The 26,155-nt window shown below is 42.4% G+C and overlaps 1 protein-coding gene across 1 annotated transcript in view; it reads left to right on the forward strand.

The window, feature by feature from the left end:
- The window catches only part of LOC110485810 (ubiquitin carboxyl-terminal hydrolase 43), a 126,249-nt gene that overhangs the window by 1,076 nt on the left and 99,018 nt on the right, over positions 1 to 26,155 (forward strand). The window contains exon 2 of the mRNA XM_036940477.1: positions 18,666 to 18,818. Within this exon, the coding sequence (XP_036796372.1) occupies positions 18,666 to 18,818 (153 nt within the window). The remainder of the gene's footprint in view (positions 1 to 18,665; positions 18,819 to 26,155) is intronic.

The following is a 26,155-nucleotide window of genomic DNA, read 5'->3' on the forward strand; positions in this document are numbered from 1 at the left end:
TTTGAGGCTTAATTGGTTCATTTCCATAACAGTACCCGCTCTTGTTCACCTATAGACCTATTTACTGCTTCAGTGCGACTCTGATCATGACAAATGTTCAAAGCTCGGAGCAATCGCGTGCCCACCGAGTCGGCTACAGTTTCCAGCACAGCATTTCATTCTACAAGGATAGGAATTTGCGAATGATTCAAAAACAAAATAAATATTTAACTAAAGAGAACAAACACATCGTTCCTTTCACATGAGGGTTTGTCATAGTAATAACAGTAGGCCTATGTGTGGGCGGCAATATCAACGGTCAGACTCAACAGGTTTCCACTGGGCACAAGCTGGTTGAATCAACGTTGTTTCAACATAATTTGTCGACGTATTGTGACGTGGAATCTACGTGGAAATACATTGGATTTGAAAAAAATCATCAATGTTGTTTTGATGGTGAATTTGGGGTGAAATTTCAACCACAGGATTATGTCATCATTGTAACCAATTTTCAACATAGGCATACCTTGTATGTGCTAAAATATGTTGAATTTGTAACAATGTCAGATCTTCAATGTTATATCCACAATTAGCAAAATACAATAAGCTGGAGAGTTGAGTTGAAGTCTAGCTTTAATATTTGTCACTGTCTACTATCACTGACTATTACTTATCGTAGGAATGATTATTGAGAGATCTCCTAATAGCTAAATATATTTGCTGTTGCTATCGAAGTCATTCCAATGGGTAGGTTTAACAAAGTAAATTAAATGTAAACATACTTCATAAGTCATACACTGTATCATCAATTATACTATTTAGGCCTATATAGCATTTTTCAATTCAACCCAGGGTTCAACTAAAAATAGATAATACATAGATTTGGTAGATTTCAAATGTAATCTTCAAGTTAATCATAAATATGTTAGATTTACCTCTATCTCAATGAAAAATTGAAGTTAAAGAATAGGATTAAGTCAAACTTTATTTAAAGTGCATTTAAAGTTAGATTAGATTTAGTCTTATTCTTTAACTTACATTTTGGGTTGAGATGGAGACGTGAATACAACATATCAATTATTAGTTTATAGACAAACTGGATATTGAATAGTGTGGTTGGCAACACAACCAAATATCAACATTTGAATGAGATCTGCCTGGATAGTTCCATCCAAACACAATTCAATATGACTTTTGTTATACAGTAAATAGCCTAAAGTCAAGGCTCTTACAAATGAAACAACATTTATTCAACCTTAAAATGAGTCACACATCAATGGTGACATTTTGAGGTTAGCCTACTGTAACAGAAATGTTCTTCTTATGTAATCATAGAAAGTGTGCATGTTTTACGATAACATGCAGAGGTCGCATGACTCTGGAGATCTTCACAAGTGCTATAATAATCTGTGCACAATATCAAACAGCATTGATCACTTGCTCTATCCATTTTTAATGTAATCTCAACTGCAATCCAGGTCATTGGATTCAAAAAAATTTGAACTAGGAATAGATATAGTCCTTGGTTCACGCCAGACCTGTCTGCCCTTGACCAGCACAAAAACATTCTGTGGCATTCTGCATTAGCATCGAATAGCCCCCCAATATGCAACTTTTCAGGGAAGTTAGGAACAAATATACACAGGCAGTTAGAAAGGCTAAGGCAAGCTTTTTCAAACAGAAATTTGCATCATGTAGTACTAACTCAAAAAAGTTTTGGGACACTGTTAAGTCCATGGAGAATAAGAGCACCTCCTCCCAGCTGCCCACTGCTCTGAGGCTAGGAAACATTGTCACCACCGATAAATCCACTATAATTGAGAATTTCAATAAACATTTCTCTACGGCTGGCCATGCTTTCCACATGGCTACCCCTACCCCGGTCAACTGCCCGGCACCCTCCACAGCAACCCGCCAAAGCCCCCACCACTTCTCCTTTACCCAAATCCAGATAGCCGATGTTCTGAAAGAGCTGCAAAATCTAGACCCCTACAAATCAGCCGGGCTAGACAATCTGGACCCTCTTTTTCTAAAATTATCTGCCGAAAAGGTTGCAACCCCTATTACTAGCCTGTTCAACCTCTCTTTCGTATCGTCTGAGATTCCCAAAGATTGGAAAGCTGCCGCGGTCATCCCCCTCTTCAAAGGGGGTGACACTCTAGACCCAAACTGCTACAGACCTATATCAATCCTACCCTGTCTTTCGAAGGTCTTCGAAAGCCAAGTTAATTAACAGATTACTGACCATTTCGAATCCCACCATACCTTCTCCGCTATGCAATCTGGTTTCAGAGCTGGTCATGGGTGCACCTCAGCCACGCTCAAGGTTCTAAACGACATCATAACCGCCATCGATAAGAGACATTACTGTGCAGCCGTATTCATCGACCTGGCCAAGGCTTTCGACTCTGTCAATCACCACATTCTTATTGGCAGACTCGACAGCCTTGGTTTCTCAAATGATTGCCTCGCCTGGTTTAATAACTACTTCTCTGATAGAGTACAGTGTGTCAAATCGGAGGGCCTGTTGTCTGGACCTCTGACAGTCTCTATGGGTGTGCCACAGGGTTCAATTCTCGGGCCGACTCTCATTTCTGTATACATCAATGATGTTGCTCTTGCTGCTGGTGATTCTCTGATCCACCTCTACGCAGACGACACCATTCTGTATACTTCTGGCCCCTCCTTGGACACTGTGTTAACTAACCTGCAGAGGAGCTTCAATGCCATACAACTCTCCTTCCGTGGCCTCCAACTGCTCTTAAACGCAAGTAAAACTAAATGCATGCTTTTCAATCGATCGCTGCCCGCACCTGCTCGCCCGTCCAGCATCACTACTCTGGACGGCTCTGACATAAAATACGTGGACAACTACAAATACCTGGGTGTCTGGTTAGACTGTAAACTCTCCTTCCAGACTCACATTAAGCATCTCCAATCCAAAATTAAATCTAGAATCAGATTCCTATATCGCAACAAAGCATCCTTCATTCATGCTGCCAAACATACCCTCGTAAAACTGACCATCCCCGATCCTCGACTTCGGTGATGTCATCTATAAAATAGCCTCCAACACTCTACCCAACAAACTCAATGCAGTCTATCACAGTGCCATCCGTTTTGTCACCAAAGCCCCATACTCTACCCACCATTGCGACCTGTACGCTCTCGTTGGTTGGCCCTCGCTTCATACTCGTCGCCAAACCCACTGGCTACAGGTTATCTACAAGTCTCTGCTAGGTAAAGCCCCACCTTATCTCAGCTCACTGGTCACCATAGCAGCACCCACTCGTAGCACGCTCTCCAGCAGGTATATCTCACTGGTCACCCCCAAAGCCAATTCCTCCTTTGGTCGTCTTTCCTTCCAGTTTTCTGCTGCCCATGACTGGAACGAATTGCAAAAATCTCTGAAGCTGGAGACTCACATCTCCCTCACTAGCTTTAAGCACCAGCTGTCAGAGCAGTTTACAGATCACTGCACCTGTACTTAGCTTTTCTGTAAACAGCCCATCTAATTACCTACCTCATCCCCATACTGGTATTTATTTTGCTCCTTTGCACCCCAGTATCTCTACCTGCACATTCATCTTCTGCCGATCTACCATTCCAGTGTTTAATTGCTATATTGTAATTACTTCGCCACCATGGCCTAATTATTTCCTTAACTTACCTCATTTGCACTCACTGTATATAGACTTTTTGTTTTCTTTTGTTCTACTGTATTATTGACTGTATGTTTTGTTTATTCCATGTGTAACTCTGTGTTGTTGTATGTGTCGAATTGCTACGCTTTATTTTGGCCAGGTCGCAGTTGCAAATGAGAACTTGTTCTCAAATAGCCTACCTGGTTAAATAAAGGTGAAAAAAATAAAATCAAAAATAATAAATTGGTTTGTGGTTTTAGATTAAGCACAGTAATAACACATTAAGTTGTTGTATGAATCCAAAATATCTGACATGGTATTCCCATTTGAACTTTGTTGTGCTTTTACAGTGCCTTGCGAAAGTATTCGGCCCCCTTGAACTTTGCAACCTTTTGCCACATTTCAGGCTTCAAACATAAATATATAAAACTGTATTTTTTTGTGAAGAATCAACAACAAGTGGGACACAATCACGAAGTGGAACGACATTTATTGGATATTTCAAACTTTTTTAACAAATCAAAAACTGAAAAATTGGGCGTGCAAAATTATTCAGCCCCCTTAAGTTAATACTTTGTGGCGCCACCTTTTGCTGCGATTACAGCTGTAAGTCGCTTGGGGTATGTCTCTATCAGTTTTGCACATCGAGAGACTGACATTTTTTCCCATTCCTCCTTGCAAAACAGCTCGAGCTCAGTGAGGTTGGATGGAGAGCATTTGTGAACAGCAGTTTTCAGTTCTTTCCACAGATTCTCGATTGGATTCAGGTCTGGACTTTGACTTGGCCATTCTAACACCTGGATATGTTTATTTTTGAACCATTCCATTGTAGATTTTGCTTTATGTTTTGGATCATTGTCTTGTTGGAAGACAAATCTCCGTCCCAGTCTCAGGTCTTTTGCAGACTCCATCAGGTTTTCTTCCAGAATGGTCCTGTATTTGGCTCCATCCATCTTCCCATCAATTTTAACCATCTTCCCTGTCCCTGCTGAAGAAAAGCAGGCCCAAACCATGATGCTGCCACCACCATGTTTGACAGTGGGGATGGTGTGTTCACGGTGATGAGCTGTGTTGCTTTTACGCCAAACATAACGTTTTGCATTGTTGCCAAAAAGTTCAATCTGACCAGAGCACCTTCTTCCACATGTTTGGTGTGTCTCCCAGGTGGCTTGTGGCAAACTTTAAACGACACTTTTTATGGATATCTTTAAGAAATGGCTTTCACCTTGCCACTCTTCCATAAAGGCCAGATTTGTGCAAAATACGACTGATTGTTGTCCTATGGACAGAGTCTCCCACCTCAGCTGTAGATCTCTGCAGTTCATCCAGAGTGATCATGGGCCTCTTGGCTGCATCTCTGATCAGTCTTCTCCTTGTATGAGCTGAAAGTTTAGAGGGACGGCCAGGTCTTGGTAGATTTGCAGTGGTCTGATACTCCTTCCATTTCAATATTATCGCTTGCACAGTGCTCCTTGGGATGTTTAAAGCTTGGGAAATATTTTTGCATCTAAATCCAGCTTTAAACTTCTTCACAACAGTATCTCGGACCTGCCTGGTGTGTTCCTTGTTCTTCATGATGCTCTCTGCGCTTTTAACGGACCTCTGAGACTATCTCAGTGCAGGTGCATTTATACGGAGACTTGATTACACACAGGTGGATTGTATTTATCATCATTAGTCTTTTAGGTCAACATTGGATCATTCAGAGATCCTCACTGAACTTCTGGAGAGAGTTTGCTGCACTGAAAGTAAAGTGGCTGAATAATTTTGCACGCCCAATTTTTCAGTTTTTGATTTGTTAAAAAAGTTTGAAATATCCAATAAATGTCGTTCCACTTCATGATTGTGTCCCACTTGTTGTTGATTCTTCACAGAAAAATACAGTTTTATATCTTTATGTTTGAAGCCTGAAATGTGGCAAAAGTTCGCAAAGTTCAAGGGGGCCGAATACTTTCGCAAGGCACTGTAAATGCTTGAAAGCAGCAGCGATAACACATTTAAATGACAACTATAAACCAAAAATAAAGACATTGTTTTTCCAATGGAATTTGGTTGTGCTTTTAGATGGCTGAAAGCATAGTGATAACACATTTTGAATTCAACAAACTTCTGGCTGTTTTTATGAGTGAGTGAATAAAAGTTGAACTTTTATTGATCAACCTCTCAACCAAGTTTTACCCACATTTCCACACTGAAATGACGTGGTGTGCCTAGTGGGTTGTGACTGGAGGGAGTACAGCTAAGATCGGAGGCATTTTAACTAATCCTACGCCGAAACCGTTTCCTAACCTTAACGTACAGTAAGTCTCCTAACCTGCCACGTTAATTATCTTAATTAACCTGCTGCGTAAATTCTCTTAACCTGCTACGAAAAAGTCATTTCCGGTCGTATCTGTATTCCCTCTAGTCAGAACCGACTCAACAGTTCTCACGTCCTATTTCAGTGTAAGCAGACAGGTAGCATTTCAGGGTAGGACCCTGTGGCAACGGTCAAAACAGGTGAGACATGTACATGTAATGTCCTTACTGGTTAGAAGGGAGCGGTACTTCACATGTAGGGGTGGTGCACTGAGTTTACCAAATGCTGATGAGAGTGAGCCAGACCAAGTCAACACAGTGGTCAGGGACTGCCAGGATACCAGACGGCTGAGTCTGCGCAGGTGTCTGTCTGGCCTGATGATGTATGAATATTTACAGTTGAAGTCGGAAGTTTGCATACACCTTAGCCAAATACATTTAAACTCAGTTTTTCACAATTCCTGACATTTAATACTAGTAAAAATTTGTCTTAGGTCAGTTAGGATCACCACTTTATTTTAAGAATGTGAAATGTCAGAATAATGTCTTTCATCACATTCCCAGTGGGTCAGAAGTTTACGTACACTCAATTAGTATTTGGTAGCATTGCCTTTAAATTGTTTAACATGGGTCAAACGGTTCGGGTAGCCTTCCACATGCTTCCCACAATAAGTTGGGTGAATTTTGTCCCATTCCTCCTGACAGAGCTGGTGTAACTGAGTCAGGTTTGTAGGCCTCCTTGCTTGCACACGCTTATTTAGTTTCTGCCCACAAATTGTCTATGGGATTGAGGTCAGGGCTTTGTGATGCCACTCTAATACCTTGACTTTGTTGTCCTTAAGCTGTTTTGCCACAACTTTGGAAGTATGCTTGGGGTCATTGTCCATTTGGAAGACCCATTTGCGACCAAGCTTTAACTTCCTGACTGATGTCTTGTGATGTTGCTTCAATATATCCACAAAATGTTCCTTCCTCGTGATTAGAGGTTGACCGATTATGATTTTTCAAAGCCGATACCGATTATTGGAGGACCAAATAAAGCCGATACCGATCAATCGGCCGATTTTTATATATATATTTGTATTAATGACAATTACAACAATACTGAATGAACAATGAACACTTTTATTTTAACTTAGTATAATACATCAATAAAATAAATTTAGTCTCAAATAAATAATGAAACATGTTCAATTTGGTTTAAATAATGCAAACAAAGTGTTGGAGAAGAAAGTAAAAGTGCAATATGTGCCATGTAAAAAAGCTAATGTTGAAGTTCCTTGCTCAGAACATGAGAACATATGAAAGCTGGTGGTTCCTTTTAACATGAGTCTTCAATATTCCCAGGTAAGAAGTTTTAGGATGTAGTTGTTATAGGACTATTTTAAAAAAAAAAAAATTATTTTACCTTTATTTAACCAGGCAAGTCAGTTAAGAACAAATTCTTATTTTCAATGACGGCCTGGGAACAGTGGGTTAACTGCCTGTTCAGGGGCAGAACGACAGACCTTGTCAGCTCGGGGGTTTGAACTCGCAACCTTCCGGTTACTAGTCCAACGCTCTAACCACTAGGCTACCCTGTCGCCCCATTTCTCTCTATACCATTTGTATTTCATATTTCACCTTTAACTATTGGATGTTCAAATAGGTACTTTAGTATTGCCAGCCTAATCTCGGGAGTTGATAGGCTTGAAGTCATAAACAGCGCAATGCTTGAAGCATTGCAAAGAGCTGCTAGCAAACGCAGGAAAGTGCTGTGAAATATACAAAACCGAAACAGTACCATGTGGCCAAAACACTCACATGGAAACAAACACCCACAAACCAAAAGTGAAACCCAGGCTAGCTAAGTAGGATTCTCAATCAGAGACAACTAACGACACCTGCCTCTGATTGAGAACCATACTAGGCCGAACACAAAAACCAACATAGAAAAACAAGCATAGACTGCCTACCCCAACTCACACCCTGACCATACTAAAACAAAGAATAAACTAACAGAACTATGGTCAGAATGTGACAACGACAGTGCTTTTTTCCTGAATGCGCTTGTTAAATCACTCGTTTGGCGAAGTAGGCTGTGAGTCAATGATAAATTAACAGGCAACGCATCAATTATATGCAACGCAGGGCAGGCTATATTAACTAGTAATATCATCAACCATGTGTAGTTAACTAGTGATTATGTTAAGATTGATTGTTTTTTATAAGATACGTTTAATGCTAGCTAGCACCTTACCTTGGCTCCTTGCTGCACTCGCATAACAGGTAGTCAGCCTGCCACGCAGTCTCCTCGTGGAGTGCAATGTAACTGGCCATAATCGGTGTCCAAAAATGCAGATTACTGACTGTTATGAAAACTTGAAATCGGCCCCAATTAATCAGCCATTCCGATTAATCGGTCGACCTCTACTCGTGATGCCATTTATTTTGTGAAGTGCACCAGTCCCTCCTGCAGCAAACCACCCCCACAACATGATGCTGCCACACCCGTGCTTCACGGTTGGGATGGTGTTGTTCGGCTTGCAAGCCTCCGTCTTTTTCCTCCAAACATAACGATGGTCATTATGGCCAAACAGTTCTATTTTTGTTTCATCAGACCAGAGGACATTTCTCCAAAAAGTATGATCTTTGTCCCCATGTGGAGTTGCAAACCGTAGTCTGGCTTTTTTATGGCGGTTTTGGAGCAGTGGCTTCTTCCTTGCTGAGCGGCCTTTCAGGTTATGTCAAAATAGGACTTGTTTTACTGTGGATACAGATACTTTTGTACCTGTTTCCTCCAGCATCTTCACAAGGTCCTTTGCTGTTGTTCTGGGATTGATTTGCACTTTTCGCACCAAAGTATGTTCATCTCTAGGAGACAGAACATGTCTCCTTCCTGAGCGGTATGACGGCTGCGTGGTCCCATGGTGTTTATACTTGTGTACATTGTTTGTACAGATGAATGTGGTACCTTCAGGCACAAAAAAAATGATGTGGTCTTGGCTGATTTCTTTAGATTTTCCCATGATGTCAAGCAAAGAGGCACTGAGTTTGAAGGTAGGCCTTGAAATACATCCATAGGTATGTCATCAATTGACTCAAATGATGTCAATTAGCCTATCAGATGCTTCTAAAGCCATGACATAATCTTCTGGAATTTTCCAAGCTGTTTAAAGGCCCAGTCAACTTAGTGTATGTAAACTTCTGACCCACTGGAATTGTGATACAGTGAATTATAAGTGAAATAATCTGTCTGTAAACAATTGTTGGAAAAATGACTTGTGTCATGCACAGAGTAGATGTCCTGACTGACTTGCCAAAACTATAGTTTGTTAACATGAAATTTATGGAGTGATTGCAAAACAAGTTTTAATGACTCCAACCTACGTGTATGTAAACTTCCGACTTCAACTGTATGTCTATGGTCTGGCCCCACAGGGACACCTGTGGCTGGTCCTCCAGGGGCACGGTGCCCAAAGCTAATACCCCAGGGCCTGGATGAATGACATTGCTCACTCTCATTTGCTGGAACCTTTGGACCTATCCTGCAAATATAGATGGTACCAGAATTCTGTATTAGGACATTTTGATTTGGTTCGGCTAATAGGCTTTAAGCTAATTATGCTTCCAGCAGTAATTTGTGGAAATCGAACTGCGATGCAAAGATAGAGTACTTTGAGGTGAAGGATTTCATAACCTTCAGAACAGGTAGGGCCAAGTGAGATACTTTTTGAAGTTTATATGTTAAGTTTTGTGTGCATTCTCTCGAAATTAGTACTCAGATCTATTGAATAATCAATTGCCCTTGGGTATAGGTATTCCCTCATTCATTCTCATTCATTCCCTCCTCTCACTGCAGTTGATTTGAGGTGCTTATGTCTTAAATTGTCTGACTTGAATGGTGTGCCCCAAGGCTCTGTACTTGGTCCTCTCTCATTCACTATTTATATAAATTATTTAGACAAAAATATCCACTTCATTTTTATGCTGATGATACTGTTATTTACTGTTGTGCCTCGTCTCTTACAAAAGCTTTCCAGAACATGCAAACTGCTTTTTATACTGTTCAACATACCTTGTGTCAATTGAAGCTTATCCTCAATACTGACAAAACTAAACTAATGGTGTTTTCTAATGCAAGAAATAGACCTCTGAAACTTTCACCTATTACTACCTGTCACGGCAAGGAGATGGAGGTTGTAACCTCATATAAATATCTTGTAATTTTAATTGATGACGGCCTCTCTTTTAAATTGCATATTCAACAACTTACAAAACATTTTTTGAGATCAATTGACACTCTTTACCATGGCACTTTGAGATTTATTTTAAACTACAAAACCCTTACGCACCACTGCACTTTGTACACCAGGGTTGCTGGCCTTCTCTAGTCACTCGAAGGCTCAGTCACTGGTATACTTTTATTTACAAAGCCATTTTGGGTTTACTACCTTTTTATTTGTGCATTTTTATTGTTCAGAAATGTGGTGGGTACTCTGTTCGTTCGCTGGACTTTATCCTGCTAACTGTTCCAAATGTCCGAACTGAATTTGGTAAAAGGGCTTTTATGTACTCTGCGCCATCGTCTTGGAACACCTTACAAAATACTTTTAAACTGTAAGAACTTGTCCCGATTGGTGTTTTTAAATCACTGATGAAGGATTTTGAGGCTGATTCCCTGACCTGTCAATGTTTTTAATTTGCTGTTTTATACTCTTGTGAATTCAATGGTTTTTACTAGATTACTTGTAGTTTTTCATGTTGTCTGTCTGTAATTTTTTTGTAATGGCTTGGTGCTGCCTATCTCGGCCAGGGCGCTCTTGAAAAATAGTTTTGAATCTCATTGAGCCTTTCCTGGTTAAATAAAGGTTAAAAAATAAAAAAGTTGTACGGATGGCTTTGACTTGAACAATACACTGATTTCTATCTGTTGGTCCTCTATGGGTGAGATGAGGATGTTTACTGCTGTAGCAGTGCAGCCCAGTGCATTTAGCCTGGGAAAGGTGGAGACCCCCTACTGCGCAAGCTCCACTGGTGCGTATGGAGAGTGCAGCAGTGAGCTCCAAAACAAACAAGAAAAGTGTTGGTGAAAGACAGGAGAACACCCACCCATCCATTTACTCCTGTCCCCTGTATGAATGGTACTAGTTTGTGATGAGGAAGGATTCTGCACAGTGGTTCTTTGACAGCTAATTGTTTTTGTCAATGTCAGTGTGCTTTTAAAGAGCACTAGTCAGAGGCATTGGCCTGGTAAACAAGTTCAACAGTGACTGTGTGAGGATAAAAATTGGCTCTGCAAGCTTTTCCCTTCCCTCACTATCCTTGCTGAGTCTGGAGGTGGTGGTTGTATCATGTTCCTCCATGACTCCTGTGTAGGCGGTGGTGGGTGTGAGTGGGTGTCATGTTGGTTGTTTTGGAGCACAGGCAGAGATGCAGTGTTTGTGTTTTCCTCTCTCTGCTTTCTTTCAAGAGCTACGGTACTCACACACACAGTCTCTCTCTCTCTCTCTCTCTCTCTCTCTCTCTACTCAGAAATTGTCATGGCATTACTACTTCATTTTACCCGAAAAGCTCTGACAAAACAATATAATGAAAAACACAGTGAGAAATATGTCTGTGATATGGCAATGTAAGTACTGCAATTTGAGCAAATTTCTGATGGATGTATTCAACACCATGATTAATGGTCTAGGTTCAATTTCAACTACGCTAGGCTGTAAGACCACCCAATCACGTAGAAGGTGGCTGGAACGACATTACTCCCCACTTTATCATAATGAAGAGAATGGCACAGAAACCGTTAAAGGAGCAATCTGCAATATTTACAGCTGTTCAGTGGTCATTTTAATTAATGATATACAGAACACCCATTGATTCTTGAAGAATACAACACAAATGCCTCATGAGCTTAGTAGAACTGTCTTACCCTGCCATATCCCAAATGATGAGGTTATTTTACTCCATTGTTCAGCTTTATTGTAAATTACGTGGTAGGGCTGCTGTTTGGCCACCCCAAATATGTACTAGTGATTGTGCCATTAGGATACAGTAACAGCTCAGACCCTCGTTCTTCCCAAACAATTGCACATTTACTGCCTCCACTGTAAGTTGTAGAGTGTGCGTCCCAAATGGCACCCTATTACCTACAAAGTGCACTTTTTTTTTATACCAGAGCCCTATGGACCCTGTTCAAAAGTAGTGCACTTTATAGGAAGTACGGTACCATTTGGGATGCAACTATAGGAGTTTAAACTTCTCCATTACAGTAGTGTTAACAGAGAGCCTTTCCCAGGCTGTAAACCACTCAAAGATGATTATGACCAATCGCAATTCATCCTTTGTTTCCTTCTCTATTCTTGATGGTAGTAAATCCCACATTAGGGTCGTCGTCACGGCGACAAGGCAAAGGCTTTGGGCTTTACTCTCTCAACACACTGGCAACATATCTGGAGGAGGATTTCATGTTATGTTACCGAGAATATTGAGGAAATGAAATCTTGGAGAGCCTTGCATCCAAAATCTTATATTGTCTTGCCATAATAAATAGTGGTTTTCATTCTTTTGGAGGTGAATACATGAAGTCTAGCATCCAAACTAGTACGTCTGCCATCATATATATTTTTTGGGGTGAATTCAGATACAGTATAACTCAGATTAATCAGGAGAGTTTTAGGCTTAAAAAACTCAGACGGGGGCACCTAGCGTGGGGAGCCAGGAGACAGGCAAGAGCATTTGCTTGGTGGCCGGGACTGCGGTGGGCCGAGGTTTGTGTTTCTCTCCAGGGGAGAAACGGGGGGAGGCTGGGTCGTCTGGAGCTCAGCTGAGATTGATGAGTGGAAAGAATGGCGAAAATGAGAGAGGGAACGAGGGAGGTAGAGTATGGGGAAAAAGAGGGAGCAGAAGGGGGAGGCTTTATTGAGTGGAGGGAATGGAAGGAGAGGCAGGGCAGGAGAGGAATTAAGTGATGACACGTCAGGCTGCTGTAGAAAAATGTAAAAGGAATGGAGGTGCCAGAAATTATGGTGATGGATACCATCCAGCCTCATTCCCACTTTGCAGCAACATCTACTCTTGTGTGTGTGTGTGCCCAAGCTCTTGCTTGTGTGGGTCAACATCACAACCTCTAAAGCTTATGTAATGTCATAATTCCTCATAGTTCTCCCTCCCAGACTGTCATTGTGGAATCTAACAAGGTCCATTTGACAGGCCAGATTGGGGTGAGGTGAGTTGGGGTGACCCTGTAGATGTGTTTTTGAAGGAGAGGAGTAATTTTGTTAATGTATGGCACATTCCTAGTCCCGATGGAGCTCTCCTTATACCTAGCTGTTTACGCCGAAGGTGATGTGGGGTACTTGTGAGACCAACGCTAAAGAGGGGAAAGTCAAACACTCTCCAGCTCACTGTCTTGGATGCCAGGGCAGGCGTGGTGTGTGTGTGAGTGTGTATGTGTGGTGTGATGTTATTGCCTGAGTGTGGGGGTCTCAACCTCTTCTTAGATGTGAGAGGGTGAGAGAGGGCGACTTTGTCAACTGCCCCTGGAGACTGTGCAGGTTAATGGTGTACCTGTGTTTATTTAAGAGGTTAGGTCACCCTCAACTGTATTTTGAGTGTTTGCAATCATTTCTATCTCTCTATCTGTCTCTAGTCTCACCCTACAGCAAATGTTTGCCTCACCTCTCTAGTAAAAAGTAACTTGCAAGGCACCATGACATGGCGGTAGGAGAGTGCACTGTAGGACCGTGTAGTCTGCCTATGTTTACAGTGGTTATGGAATAAGATGCATCTTCACCCTGGAGACCAGCAGTGCCCTAAATACAGCTGAGGAGTACAAACAGCTTTTAAAGAGGGGAGCAAATATGGTCTGGCATCTTCAGCTGTCACACAGTGACACACAAAGTCATAAATCATTCAATCCAACAAACTATGTGTAAAACACATTTGACATTTCTACTTCTTGACATAGTAATCTGATTCAAAATGTCCCAACCAACACATTTTACACCCAGGCTCTCTCAAATCCCTTCAATGATTACCAAATAGCCTGGATTATTATTCCCATGCTCCCCGTGGGGACAGAAACACAGTATATCATGTTTGTTTTGGCACCTTCATGGCCAGTCATTAAATGTTAGTGTCAGGTGTCTGAGCTGTCTGTCTGTGATTTGGTTGGTTATGATGATGGTGATAAATGGAGGCTGATGCAGGCTTACTGAAACAGGCCTCAACATGTTGGAGAATGTTATTCGTACTACTTTGGTGGGATTACGCCTCTATCTCCTCTCAGGCATAGGGTGGGTGTGAAAAGTAAAGACTATGTTGATATGTCTATGCAGATATCAAGGGGAATTCCTTTGAACAAGAAGTGCAATCTGTTTTTGAAGGATGGGATGGGGTCCTTACTTTCTTAGCAACAGTGCTGCTGTGCAGACCCATTAACATGCCATAGTAGCAGGATCACCTCTGGACGTCAACGCAACAAAATGTGTGCACACAGCAGAACATAACCCCTCTCTCCAAGCCCTCCTTCTCTCAACCCCCTGTCCTAATGAAGCCATCACAGCTCTGTGATGTCATCAGGTTTCTGCTTTCCAGACACAGCGGGCCCACGGTAACCTTGGACACATCGGTTGCTGTCCCCACCACTCTCTCCGCCACCTCCGTTTCTGTTTCCCCCTTTCCCTTTTACCCTTCTGGGGTAGCAACATAACATAACATAACTGCACTGTCCTTTGATAGGCAGAGAGAGTGACTAGGATTAGTGAAAAGGGTTGTGTCCAAAATGCCACGCTATTCCCTATATAGTGCACTACTTTTGACCAGAACCCTTGTCAAAAGTAGTGCACTACATAGGGAATAGGATGCCATTTCAGATACAGACACAGTCAACATGCCTACTCCCTCGGAGGGCCCCCTTCATAATGATTAAGCTCATTAGTGGTCCATCTCAGGTAGTAGGGAGGTAGGGGGCCTCACATCCTGTCCCATGTTTATATTTAGAACACTGGTGGTGTGATGCAGCAATTTTTTATGAAGCGTGGAGGAGCGTCTGGGATCGGGCTCTGTTACTCAGAGGGTGGAGGGAAGAATGGAGAGAGTGGATGGGCGGAGAAGAGAGAAGGAGAGAGGGAGAGAGAGATGGCTGGTGGGAATGGAAAGTAGCCACCTGGATGTCATGATGGTGTTGTTATTAGCTACGCCCGTCACTGTCTCAAGGAGAGCCAGGGTTGGGTAGATTACTTTCTAAATATCACAGTTACTAGTTACTCATCTAAAATGGTAATCAGTAACGTAACTTAGCGTAATCTGATTACTTTCTGTTACTTTTGGATTACTTTACCCTTAAGAACTCTTGTGAAGAACTCTTGTGAAGAACTCTTGCGACTCTGGTGATTCTCTAATCCACCTCTACGCAGACGACACCATTCTGTATACTTCTGGCCTTTCTTTGGACACTGTGTTAACTAACCTCCAGACGAGCTTCAATGCCATACAACTCTCCTTCCGTGGCCTCCAACTGCTCTTAAACGCAAATAAAACTAAATGCATGCTATTCAACCGATCATTGCCCGCACCTGCCTGCCCATCCAGCATCACTACTCTGGACGGCTCTGACTTAGAATACGTGGATAACTACAAATACCTAGGTGTCTGGCTAGACTGTAAACTCTCCTTCCAGACTCACATTAAGCATCTCCAATCAAAAATCAAATCTAGAATCGGCTTCCTATTTCGCAACAAAGCTTCCTTCACTCATGCTGCCAAACATACCCTCGTAAAACTGACCATCCTACCGATCCTTGACTTCGGCGATGTCATCTATAAAATAGCCTCCAACACTCTACTCAGCAAACTGGATGTAGCCTATCACAGTGCCATCCGTTTTGTCACCAAAGCCACATATACTGCCCACCACTGCGACCTGTACGCTCTCGTTGGTTGGCCATCGCTTCATACTCGTCGCCAAACCCACTGGCTACAGGTTATCTACAAGTCTCTGCTAGGTAAAGCCCCACCCTATCTTAGCTCGCTGGTCACCATAGCAGCACCCACTCGTAGCACACGCTCCAGCAGGTATATCTCACTGGTCGCCCCCCAAAGCCAATTCCTCCTTTGGTCGCCTTTCCTTCCAGTTCTCTGCTGCCACTGACTGGAACGAACTGCCAAAATCACTGAAGCTGGAGATTCCCATCTCCCTCACTAGCTTTAAGAACCAGCTGTCAAAGCAGCTCACAGATCACTGCACCTGTTCATAGCCCATCTGTATACAGCCCATCTATCTACCTCATTCCCATACTGTATTTATTTATTTTGCTCCTTTTGCACCACAGTATCTCTACTTGCACATCCATCTTTTGCACATCTACCATTCCAGTGTTTAATTGCCATATTGTAATTACTTCGCGACCGTGGCCTATTTATTGCCTTAACTCCCTTATTTGACCTTATTTGCACTCACTGTATATAGAGTTTTTGTTTTCTTTTGTTCTACTGTGTTATTGACTGTATGTTTTGTTCATTCCATGTGTAACTCTGTTGTTGTATGTGTCAAACTGCTATGCTTTATCTTGGCCAGGTCGCAGTTGCAAATGAGAACTTGTTCTCAACTAGCCTACCTGGTTAAATAAAGGTGAAATATATATATATATATATATATAAAAAAAGAGGCATTAGAACAAGACAACAATTATCAATCAAACGCATTTGGTGTGTCATCTTAGACATAGTGGTCTCTGACTCTGGTCAGACTCGCTCAGGTGAAACAAACTTTAACTTTCCAAATTTTCAATGCAAAATGTTATGTCATTGAGAAAACAGAAAGTTGTCATAATATATACTAACATCTCATTCTGAAATCATGGGCATTAATGGGCATTAATATGGAGTCGGGCCCCCCTGTTCTGCTGTAACAGCCTCCATTCTTCTGAGTAAGCTTTCCACTAGATGTTGGAACATTGCTGCGGGGACTTGCTTCCATTCAGCCTCAAGAGCATTAGTGAGGTTGGGCACTGATGTTGGGTGATTAGGCCTGGCTCGCAGTAGGAATTTCAATTCATCCCATAGGTGTTTGATGGGTTTAGGTCAGGGCTCTGTGCAGGCCAGTCAAGTTCTTCCACACCGATCTCGACAAACCATTTCTGTATGGACCTCGCTTTGAAACAGGAAAGGGCCTTCCCCAAACTGTTGCCGCAAAGTTGGAAACACATAATCTTTTAGAATGTCATTGTATGCTGTAGCGTTAAGATTTCCCTTCACTGGAACTAAGGGGACAAGAAAAAAATGAAAAACAGCCCCAGACCATTATTCCTCCTCCACCAAGCTTTACACTTGGCACTATACATTCGGGCAGGTAGCGTTCTCCTGGCATCTGCCAAACCCAGATTCCTCCATCGGACTGCCAGATGGAGAAGCTTTACTCATCACTCTAGAGAATGCATTTGCTCTGCTCCAGAGTCCAATGGTGGCAAGCTTTACACCACTCCAGTCGACACTTGGCATTGCGCATTGTGATCTTATGCTTGTGTGCGGCTGCCCGGCCATGGAAACCCATTTCATGAAGCTCCCTACGAACCCTTCTTGTGCTGACGTTGCTTCCAGAGGCAGTTTGGAACTCGGTAGTGAGTGTTGCAACCGAGGGCAGACCATTTTTACAAGCTACGAGCTTCAGCACTCAGAGGTCCCATTCTGTGAGCTTGTGTGGCCTACCACTTCGCGGCTGAGCCGCTGTTGCTCCTAGACATTTCCACGTCACAATACAGCACTTACAGTTGATCAGGGCAGCTCTAGCAGGGCAGACATTTGACAAACTGACTTGTTGGAAAGGTGGCATCCTATGACGGTGTCACTTTGAAAGTCACTGAGCTCTTCAGTAAAGGCCATTCTACTGCCAATGTTTGTCTATGGAGATTGCATGGTTGTGTGCTTGATTTTGTACACACAAACATACTTTCTGAATTTAAAAGTAATCCAAGAAGTATCTGTAATCTGATGACAATATTTTTTCTGGTAACGTAACTCAGTGGTGCGTGCCCGGGGGGAGGAAGTTGTTTAGAAAAATATATTTTTAAGGAACTCTGTCTGGCTTTCAACTTACTCCTGAAAGTTGTAATAGGTGCAATTTAGAAATTGGGTAGTGCATCATCAGTTTTCTTCTGTTCATGTTAGTCTTTGCATACCTTAGAGAGCTATTTATAACTTGTCAGAAATGTCCAGGTCAACTAGCCCATGTCAGCTAATGTTTTTCTAGCTTGGTTTTTTAGCCTATAGATTTTGTGGTAATGGGGGGCCTGTGTGAAAAAGTTTAAGAACCCCTGACATTTTTCTGTTATCAAATAACATGTAACTGATTACAGGTTATCAGTTACTCCCCGAGCCTAAGGGGAGCTGATTGAATACACTGTCGAAAGACGCTGTTAACTTACCACCAGACAACGTTTCCTAAAAATAAATACTCTGAACAGTAGTTTCTTTGAAACTCTCAGCTCATGTATTTTGTCAGAAGATTTAAAGGACTTTGCTGGAAACCTAACTGATATTTATTTTCTTGTCCGTATCTAATCTCTTCCTCCCGGTCTTTCCTCAGAGTATTTAGCCAACAGACTACATAGCCTACATCATTTTTTGACCATGTTCGATATTCCCTGTTTGGTTGACCGGTCAGCCTGTAGGTTAATATCTTTGAGCTTCTACTGTAGTTTGTTGGAAAGTCGTTTTATGTCGTTTGTAATGTCCTCATCTGATTTCCTCCTCCCTGTCTGTCCCCAGAGTATTGTGTCCAAGTACGGCTCTCAGTTCAGGGGGAACTCTCAGCACGATGCCCTGGAGTTCCTGCTCTGGCTCCTGGACCGCGTCCATGAGGATGCCAACCCCACCACCAACAACAACCACAGCAGCAGCAAGACCAAAGCCAACGGAAAGGTAGGAGCAGACCAAACACTGTCACAAAGTTTAGATGTGTTTATCTGTCATGAGACCCAAAGACATTCAGGTATCATAGACATTGTCTTGTGTTGACATCTCAACATAAGAACACCTGTCACCAAACTGAAACATCTTGAAAAATAATGATCACTATTGTGATCGATCAGTCCTGACTCATGACACATTATAGATATACTGTAGCCAACAACTTAGCTGAGGTAAGGCTTTTGGTTGATGGTAGTACTATGTTATCCAACTGTACATGCAATCCAAAATTGCAAAGAGCTCTCTGCATTCTACAGTAGCAGCGCCGTCAGCCTCAGCTGTGTGAGAGCAGAGGTACAGTTGCAGAGGCCGATAATAGCTCCTTATTCAGGTGGAAGAGTTGCAGAGGCTTGAGTCATCATATCACCTGTGTCCCACTCATGAGCACACACGTCTTGCCTTGCTCATCGACCAACTTACTTTAGAGCGGGACACGTACACACACACGTGCATAGTGTAGGGTGGGGCCGTTGGGATGAGAGATTGCTACCGCTAGGGCCACCGCTGGGCCACCTTTGCTAAATGAATATAGGAGAAACACTGGACTAATAAGCAAACTTGAGATTGAACTTGGTTAGCATGTATCAACATGTATTTTTGGATTTGCTCATGACCTAACCAGGTTACTCCTAGTGCAGTAGAGCAAAACAGCTCTGAGGTTCCAGTGAGTGCATATTTCTCTTCTCAAGAGATACAATAGAGACTCAATATGAAGAGCTTGTCTCAATGACAGCAAAGCAAATTCCTGGTCCTTTCATGTGTCCGACACCGGCCAAGATGACTATTAAATATCTTTATATATATATAAATGTGTATATATATATTCATATATATATATATATATATATATATATATATATACATATACACACAGTGCATTCTGAAAGTATTCAGGCCCCTTGATTTTTTTCCACATTCAAAAACAAATTGTCTCATCAATCTACACACAATACCCCATATTGACAAAGCGAAAACATGTTTTTAGACATTTTTGCATATTTATTAAAAATACAACTGAAATACCTGTTTTACACAAGTATTCAGACCCTTTGCTATGAGACTCGAAATTGAGCTCAGGTGCATCCTGTTTCCATTGATCATCCTTGAGATGTTTCTACAACTTGATTGGAGTCCACCTGGGGTAAATTCAATTGATTTGACATAATTTGGAAAGGCACGTGTCTATATAAGGTCCCACAGTTGACAGTGCATGTCAGAGCAAGAACCAAGCCATGAGGTCGAAGGAATTGTCCGTAGAACTCTGAGACAGGATTGTGTTGAGGCACAGATCATGGTAGAGTTCATGGTAGAGTGGCCAGTCGGAAGCCACTCTTCAGTAAAAGGCACATGACAGCCCGCTTGGAGTTTGCCAAAAGGCACCTAAAGGACTCTCAGACCATGAGAAACAAGATTATCTGGTCTGAATAAACCAAGATTGAACTCTTTGGCCTGAATGCCAAGCGTCACGTCTGGAGGAAACCTGGCACCACGGTGAATCATGGTGGTGGCAGCATCATGCCGTGAGGATTATTTTTAAGCGGCAGGGACTGAGAGATTAGTCAGAATCGAGGGAAACATGAACGGAGCAAAGTACAGAGAGATCCTTGATGAAAACTTGCTCTAGAGCCTTCAGGACCTCAGACTGGGGCAAAGATTCACCTTCCAACAGTACAACAACCCTAAGCGCAAAGCCAAGCCAAGGCAAGGCAGGAGTGGCTTCGGGACAAGTCTCTAAATGTCCTTGAGTGGTCCAGCCAGAGCCCAGACTTGAACCCGATCGAACATCTCTGGAGAGACCTGAAAATAGCTGTGCAGTGACGCTCCCCATCCAACCTGACAGAGCTTGAGAGGATCTGCAGAGAAGAATGGGAGAAACTCACCAAATACAGGTGTGCCAAGCTTGTAGCGTCATACCCAAAATGACTCGAAGCTGTAATTGCTGCCAAAGGTGCTTCAACAAAGTACTGAGTAAAGGGTCGGAATTCTTATGTAAATGTGTTATTTCAGTTTTTATATTTAATACATTTGCAAAAATTTCTAAAAAACAGTTTTTGCTTTGTCATTATGGGCTATTGTGTGTAGCTTGAAGAAGAAACATTTTTTTAATCATTTTTAGAATAAGGCTGTAGCGTAACAACATTTTGAAAAAGTCAAGGGGTCTGAATACTTTCCGAAGGCACTGTATATGTGTGTGTATATACAGTGGGGAGAACAAGTATTTGATACACTGCCGATTTTGCAGGTTTTCCTACTTACAAAGCATGTAGAGGTCTGTAATTTCTTTATCATAGGTACACTTCAACTGTGAGAGACGGAATCTAAAACAAAAATCCAGAATATCACATTGTATGATTTTTAAGTAATTGATTTGCATTTTATTGCATGACATAAGTATTTGATCACCTACCAACCAGTAAGAGTTGCGGCTCTCACAGACCTGTTAGTTTTTCTTTAAGAAGCCCTCCTGTTCTCCACTCATTACCTGTATTAACTGCACCTGTTTGAACTCGTTATCTGTATAAAAGACACCTGTTCACACACTCAATCAAACAGACTCAAACCTCTCCACAATGGCCAAGACCAGAGAGCTGTGTAAGGACATCAGGGATACAATTGTAGACCTGCACAAGGCTGGGATGGGCTACAGGACAATAGGCAAGTAGCTTGGTGAGAAGGCAACAACTGTTGGCGCAATTATTAGAAAATGGAAGAAGTTCAAGATGACGGTCAATCACCCTCGGTCTGGGGCTCCATGCAAGATCTCACCTTGTGAGGCATCAATGATCATGAGGAAGGTGAGGGATCAGCTCAGAACTACACGGCAGGACCTGGTCAATGACCTGGAGAGAGCTGGGACCACAGTCTCAAAGAAAACCATTAGTAACACACTACGCCTTCATGGATTAAAATCCTGCAGCGCACGCAAGGTCCCCCTGCTCAAACCAGTGCATGGCCGTCTGAAGTTTGCCAATGACCATCTGGATGATCCAGAGGGGGAATGGAAGAATGTCATGTGGTCTGATGAGACAAACTCAGAGCTTTTTGGTCTGAACTCCACTCGCCGTGTTTGGAGGAAGAAAAATGATGAGTACAACCCCAAGAACACCATCCCAACCGTGAAGCATGGAGGTGGAAACATCATTCTTTGGGGATGCTTTTCTGCAAAGGGGACAGGACGACTGCACTGTATTGAGGGGAGGATGGATGGGGCCATGTATCGCGAGATCTTGGCCAACAACGTCCTTCCCTCAGTAAGAGCATTGAAGGTGGGTCGTGGCTGGGTCTTCCAGCATGACAACGACCCGAAACACACAGCCAGGGCAACTAAGGAGTGGCTTCGTAAGAAGCATCTCAAGGTCCTGGAGTGGCCTAGCCAGTCTCCAGACCTGAACCCAGTAGAAAATCTTTGGAGGGAGCTGAAAGTCCGTATTGCCCAGCGACAGCCCCGAAACCTGAAGGATCTGGAGAAGGTCTGTATGGACTAGTGGGCCAAAATCCCTGCTGCAGTGTGTGCAAACCTGGTCAAGAACTACAGGAAACGTATGATCTCTGTAATTGCCAACAAAGGTTTCTGTACCAAATATTAAGTTCTGCTTTTCTGATGTATCAAATACTTATGTCATGCAATAAAATGCAAATTAATTACTTAAAAATCATACAATGTGATTTTCTGGATTTTTGTTTTAGATTCCGTCTCTCACAGTTGAAGTGTACCTATGATAAACATTACAGACCTCTACATGCTTTATAAGTAGGAAAACCTGCAAAATCGTCAGTGTATCAAATACTTGTTCTCCCAACTGTGTATATATATATATATACATATATATATATATATATATATATATTTCTAGTGTTAAACAAATCAAAATATATTTTATATTCTTCAAAGTAGCCACCTTTGCCATGACAGTTTTGCATACTCTTGACATTCTCACAACCAGCTTCATGAGGTAGTCACCTGGAAAATGCATTTCAATTAACAGGTGTGCCTTGTTTAAAGTTCATTTGTGGAATTCCTTTCCTTCTTAATAATGCGTTTGAGCCAATCAGTTGTGCTGTGACAAGGTAGGGGTGGTATACAGAAGATAGCCCTATTTGCCAAGAATAGCTCAAATAAGCAAAGAGAAGCGACAGTCCATCTTTACTTTAAGACATGAAGGTCAGTCAATCCGGAAAATTTCAAGAACTTTGAAAGTTTCTTCAAGTGCAGTCGCAAAAAGAATCAAGCACTATGATGAAACTGGAGAGCCCTGGACCATCACAGAAAAGGAACACCCAGAGTTACCTCTGCTGCAGAGGGTAAGTTCATTAAAGTTAACTGCACCTCAGATTGCAGCCCAAATATTGGTTCATAGAGTTTAAGTAACAGACATATCTAAACATGAGCTGTTCAGAGGAGACTGTGTGAATCAGGCCTTTGTGGTCTAATTTCTCCAAAGAAACAACTACTAAAGGACACCAATAAGAAGACGAGACTTGCTTGGGCCAAGAAACATGAGCAATGGACATTAGACCAGTGGAAATCTGTCCTTTGGTCTGATGAGTCCAAATTTGAGATTTTTGGTTCCAACCGCTGTGTCTTTGTGAGACGCAGAGTAGGTGAACTGATGATCTCCGCATGTGTGATTCCCACCATGAAGCATGGAGGAGGAGGTGTGATGGTGTGGGGGTGCTTTGCTGGTGACACTGTCTGTGATTTATTTAGAATTCAAGGCACACTTAACCAGCATGGCTGCACAGCATTCTGCAGTGATATACGCCATCCCATCTGGTTCGCGCTTAGTGGGATTTATTTTTTTCAACTTCACACCTCCAGGTTGTGTAAGAGCTATTTGACCATGAAGGAGAGTGATGGAGTGCTGCATCAGATGACCTGACCTCCACAATCACCTGACTTCAACCCAATTGAGATGGTTTGGGATGAGTTGGACTGCAGAGTGAAGGAAAAGCAGCCATAAGTGCTCAGCATATGTGGAAAATCCTTCAAGGTGAAGCTGGTTGAGAGAATGCCAAGAGTGTGCAAAGCTGTTATCAAGGTAAAGGGTGGCTCTTTTAAAGAATCTAAAATATATTTGTTATTTGTTTAACACTTTTTGGTTACTACATGATTCCATATGTGTTATTTCATAGTTTTGATGTCTTCACTATCATTCTACAATGTAGAAAATAGTAAATATAAAGAAAAATCCTTTAAGTGGTAGGTGTGTCCAACTGTTTGACTGGTATTGTGTATATATATATATATATGTATTAGAATAAACAAACATAGTCAAAAACAATAGACAACATAACTGACAATTAACTTTCTTGATGAGAGGCAGGTCATCAGCTTAATGAGCAGGCCAGCTCGTTAGAAGAGTCGACCAATAGCACAGGCCGCAGGCTAAGGAATGAAGGCCCCACCGTGGGCCCTCTCCTCAGCTCCTCTTGCGTTTCCTGAAGAGAATAGTACAAAAGCACTGTACTTGTTATATTCACCCAGCCAGGTCACAGAAATCAATTAATGCATTTGAGGAAAAAGAGACACGGAATGTGTGATATGAGGCCGCTTTAGAATCCCATTGCCTTGACGACCCTGGTCCCTTTCTCAATGGGAATGATGAGTCTAGCCACTGCGGCGTCTGAGTGTTGTGTCACTCATGACTGTATTACTATTTACCCGCCGGGGCCTCTGAAACGGGCCATTGTGTGTGTGTGTGTTTGTGTGTAGCAGGAGATGTTGTTGAATTGGCAGCCTGCTGTGTGATGCCCCCTCTCATTCTCTCTCTTTCCATCCCTCTCCTCTCTCCTCTGGCTGCTGCTGCAGAGGGGAAGGGATCAGAGGAGGGTGTACCACATTGGCAGAGAAAGCACGGCATACTATGACTTATAATGTGATCTCTAATAAATTAAATTTAAATACACATTGCCCCTTTAGGGTGTGCGATGGTTACAATGATGCCTCGCTTCATTGCTTTTCATATCCGCGTCCTCTTTGGCTTTTGCTCATCTCCGTCCGCTATTATTAGCCAATGAAGTCCTTATTCTCATTGACTGCCATCGCGACGCCTCCTAACAGCTAATGCCTTTCTCTGCGGCTACGCTATAGAGGAGGCCCTTTATGCCACGTCAACAGCTCAGGGCTCTGGTTGTCATTAGCCGCCGCTGAATCATGGCTCCATAAAGCCGCTTTGCCGCCGACGCCTCGGCCCGAGAAAGAAGAAGCTATTTCAGAGAACGCTGTGTGTATGTGTGTGTGATCCATTTCCAATTATTTTCTGTAATTTAATTAATTCTCCGTTTGTTTATAGCTCCATCTTTCTCACCTCCCTCGTCTCCTCTGCTCTCCTTTCCTCCTCCGTCCTACTCTCTCTCTCCATTGGCTGGTGTTAGAGCACTGATTGTGTGCATCGCGGCGTAGAGCGTACACACAGGTAGCAAATGGACAGAACAGATTGATAGAGGGATGGGTGTATGGATTGATGGGCTGAGAGAGAGTGAGAGCAGAGCAGGGTGACACCTCCATCGTCAGAGCCTGTGAAACTGGCGTTTCATGTGAGAGCAAAGAAGACCCAGATCAATCTGCTGACCTTACAGAAACCCGAGGAGACACATTCTGACCCTGCCTGCCTCTTTCACTGAGTGAATGGTACCTTTCTTATACAGTGAGCTCCAAAAGTATTGGGACAGTGACACATCTTTTATTCTGGCTCTGTACTCCCAGCACTTTGGATTTTAAATGATACAATGGCTATGAGGTTAAAGTGGAGACTATCCGCTTTCATTTGAGGGGTTTTTCCATCCATATTGGGTGAACCATTTAGAAATGACAGCACTTTTTGTACGTAGTCCCTCCATTTTAGGGAACCAAAAGTATTGGGACAGATTCACCTGTGCGTATTAAAGTAGTAAAAAGTATTTGATCCCATATATCTATCATGCAATGACTTCATAAAGGTTGTGACTACACATTTATTGGATGCATTTGTTTTGGTTGTGCTTCAGATTATTTTGTGCCATATAGAAATTAATGGTAAATGGAGTCACTTTTATTGTAAATGAAAAAATAATATGTTTCTGAACACTTCTACATTAAATCTTCTACTGCAAATCTACCAAGACCTGGCCGTCCCTCTAAACTATCAGCTCATACAAGGAGAAGACTGATCAGAGATGCAGCCAAGAGGCCCATGATCACTCTGGATGAACTGCAGAGATCTACAGCTGAGGTGGGAGACTCTGTCCATAGGACAACAATCAGTCGTATATTGCACAAATCTGGCCTTTATGGAAGAGTGGCAAGAAGA

Source organism: Oncorhynchus mykiss, chromosome 13 (assembly GCF_013265735.2).
Source record: "Oncorhynchus mykiss isolate Arlee chromosome 13, USDA_OmykA_1.1, whole genome shotgun sequence".
NCBI lineage: Eukaryota > Metazoa > Chordata > Actinopteri > Salmoniformes > Salmonidae > Oncorhynchus > Oncorhynchus mykiss.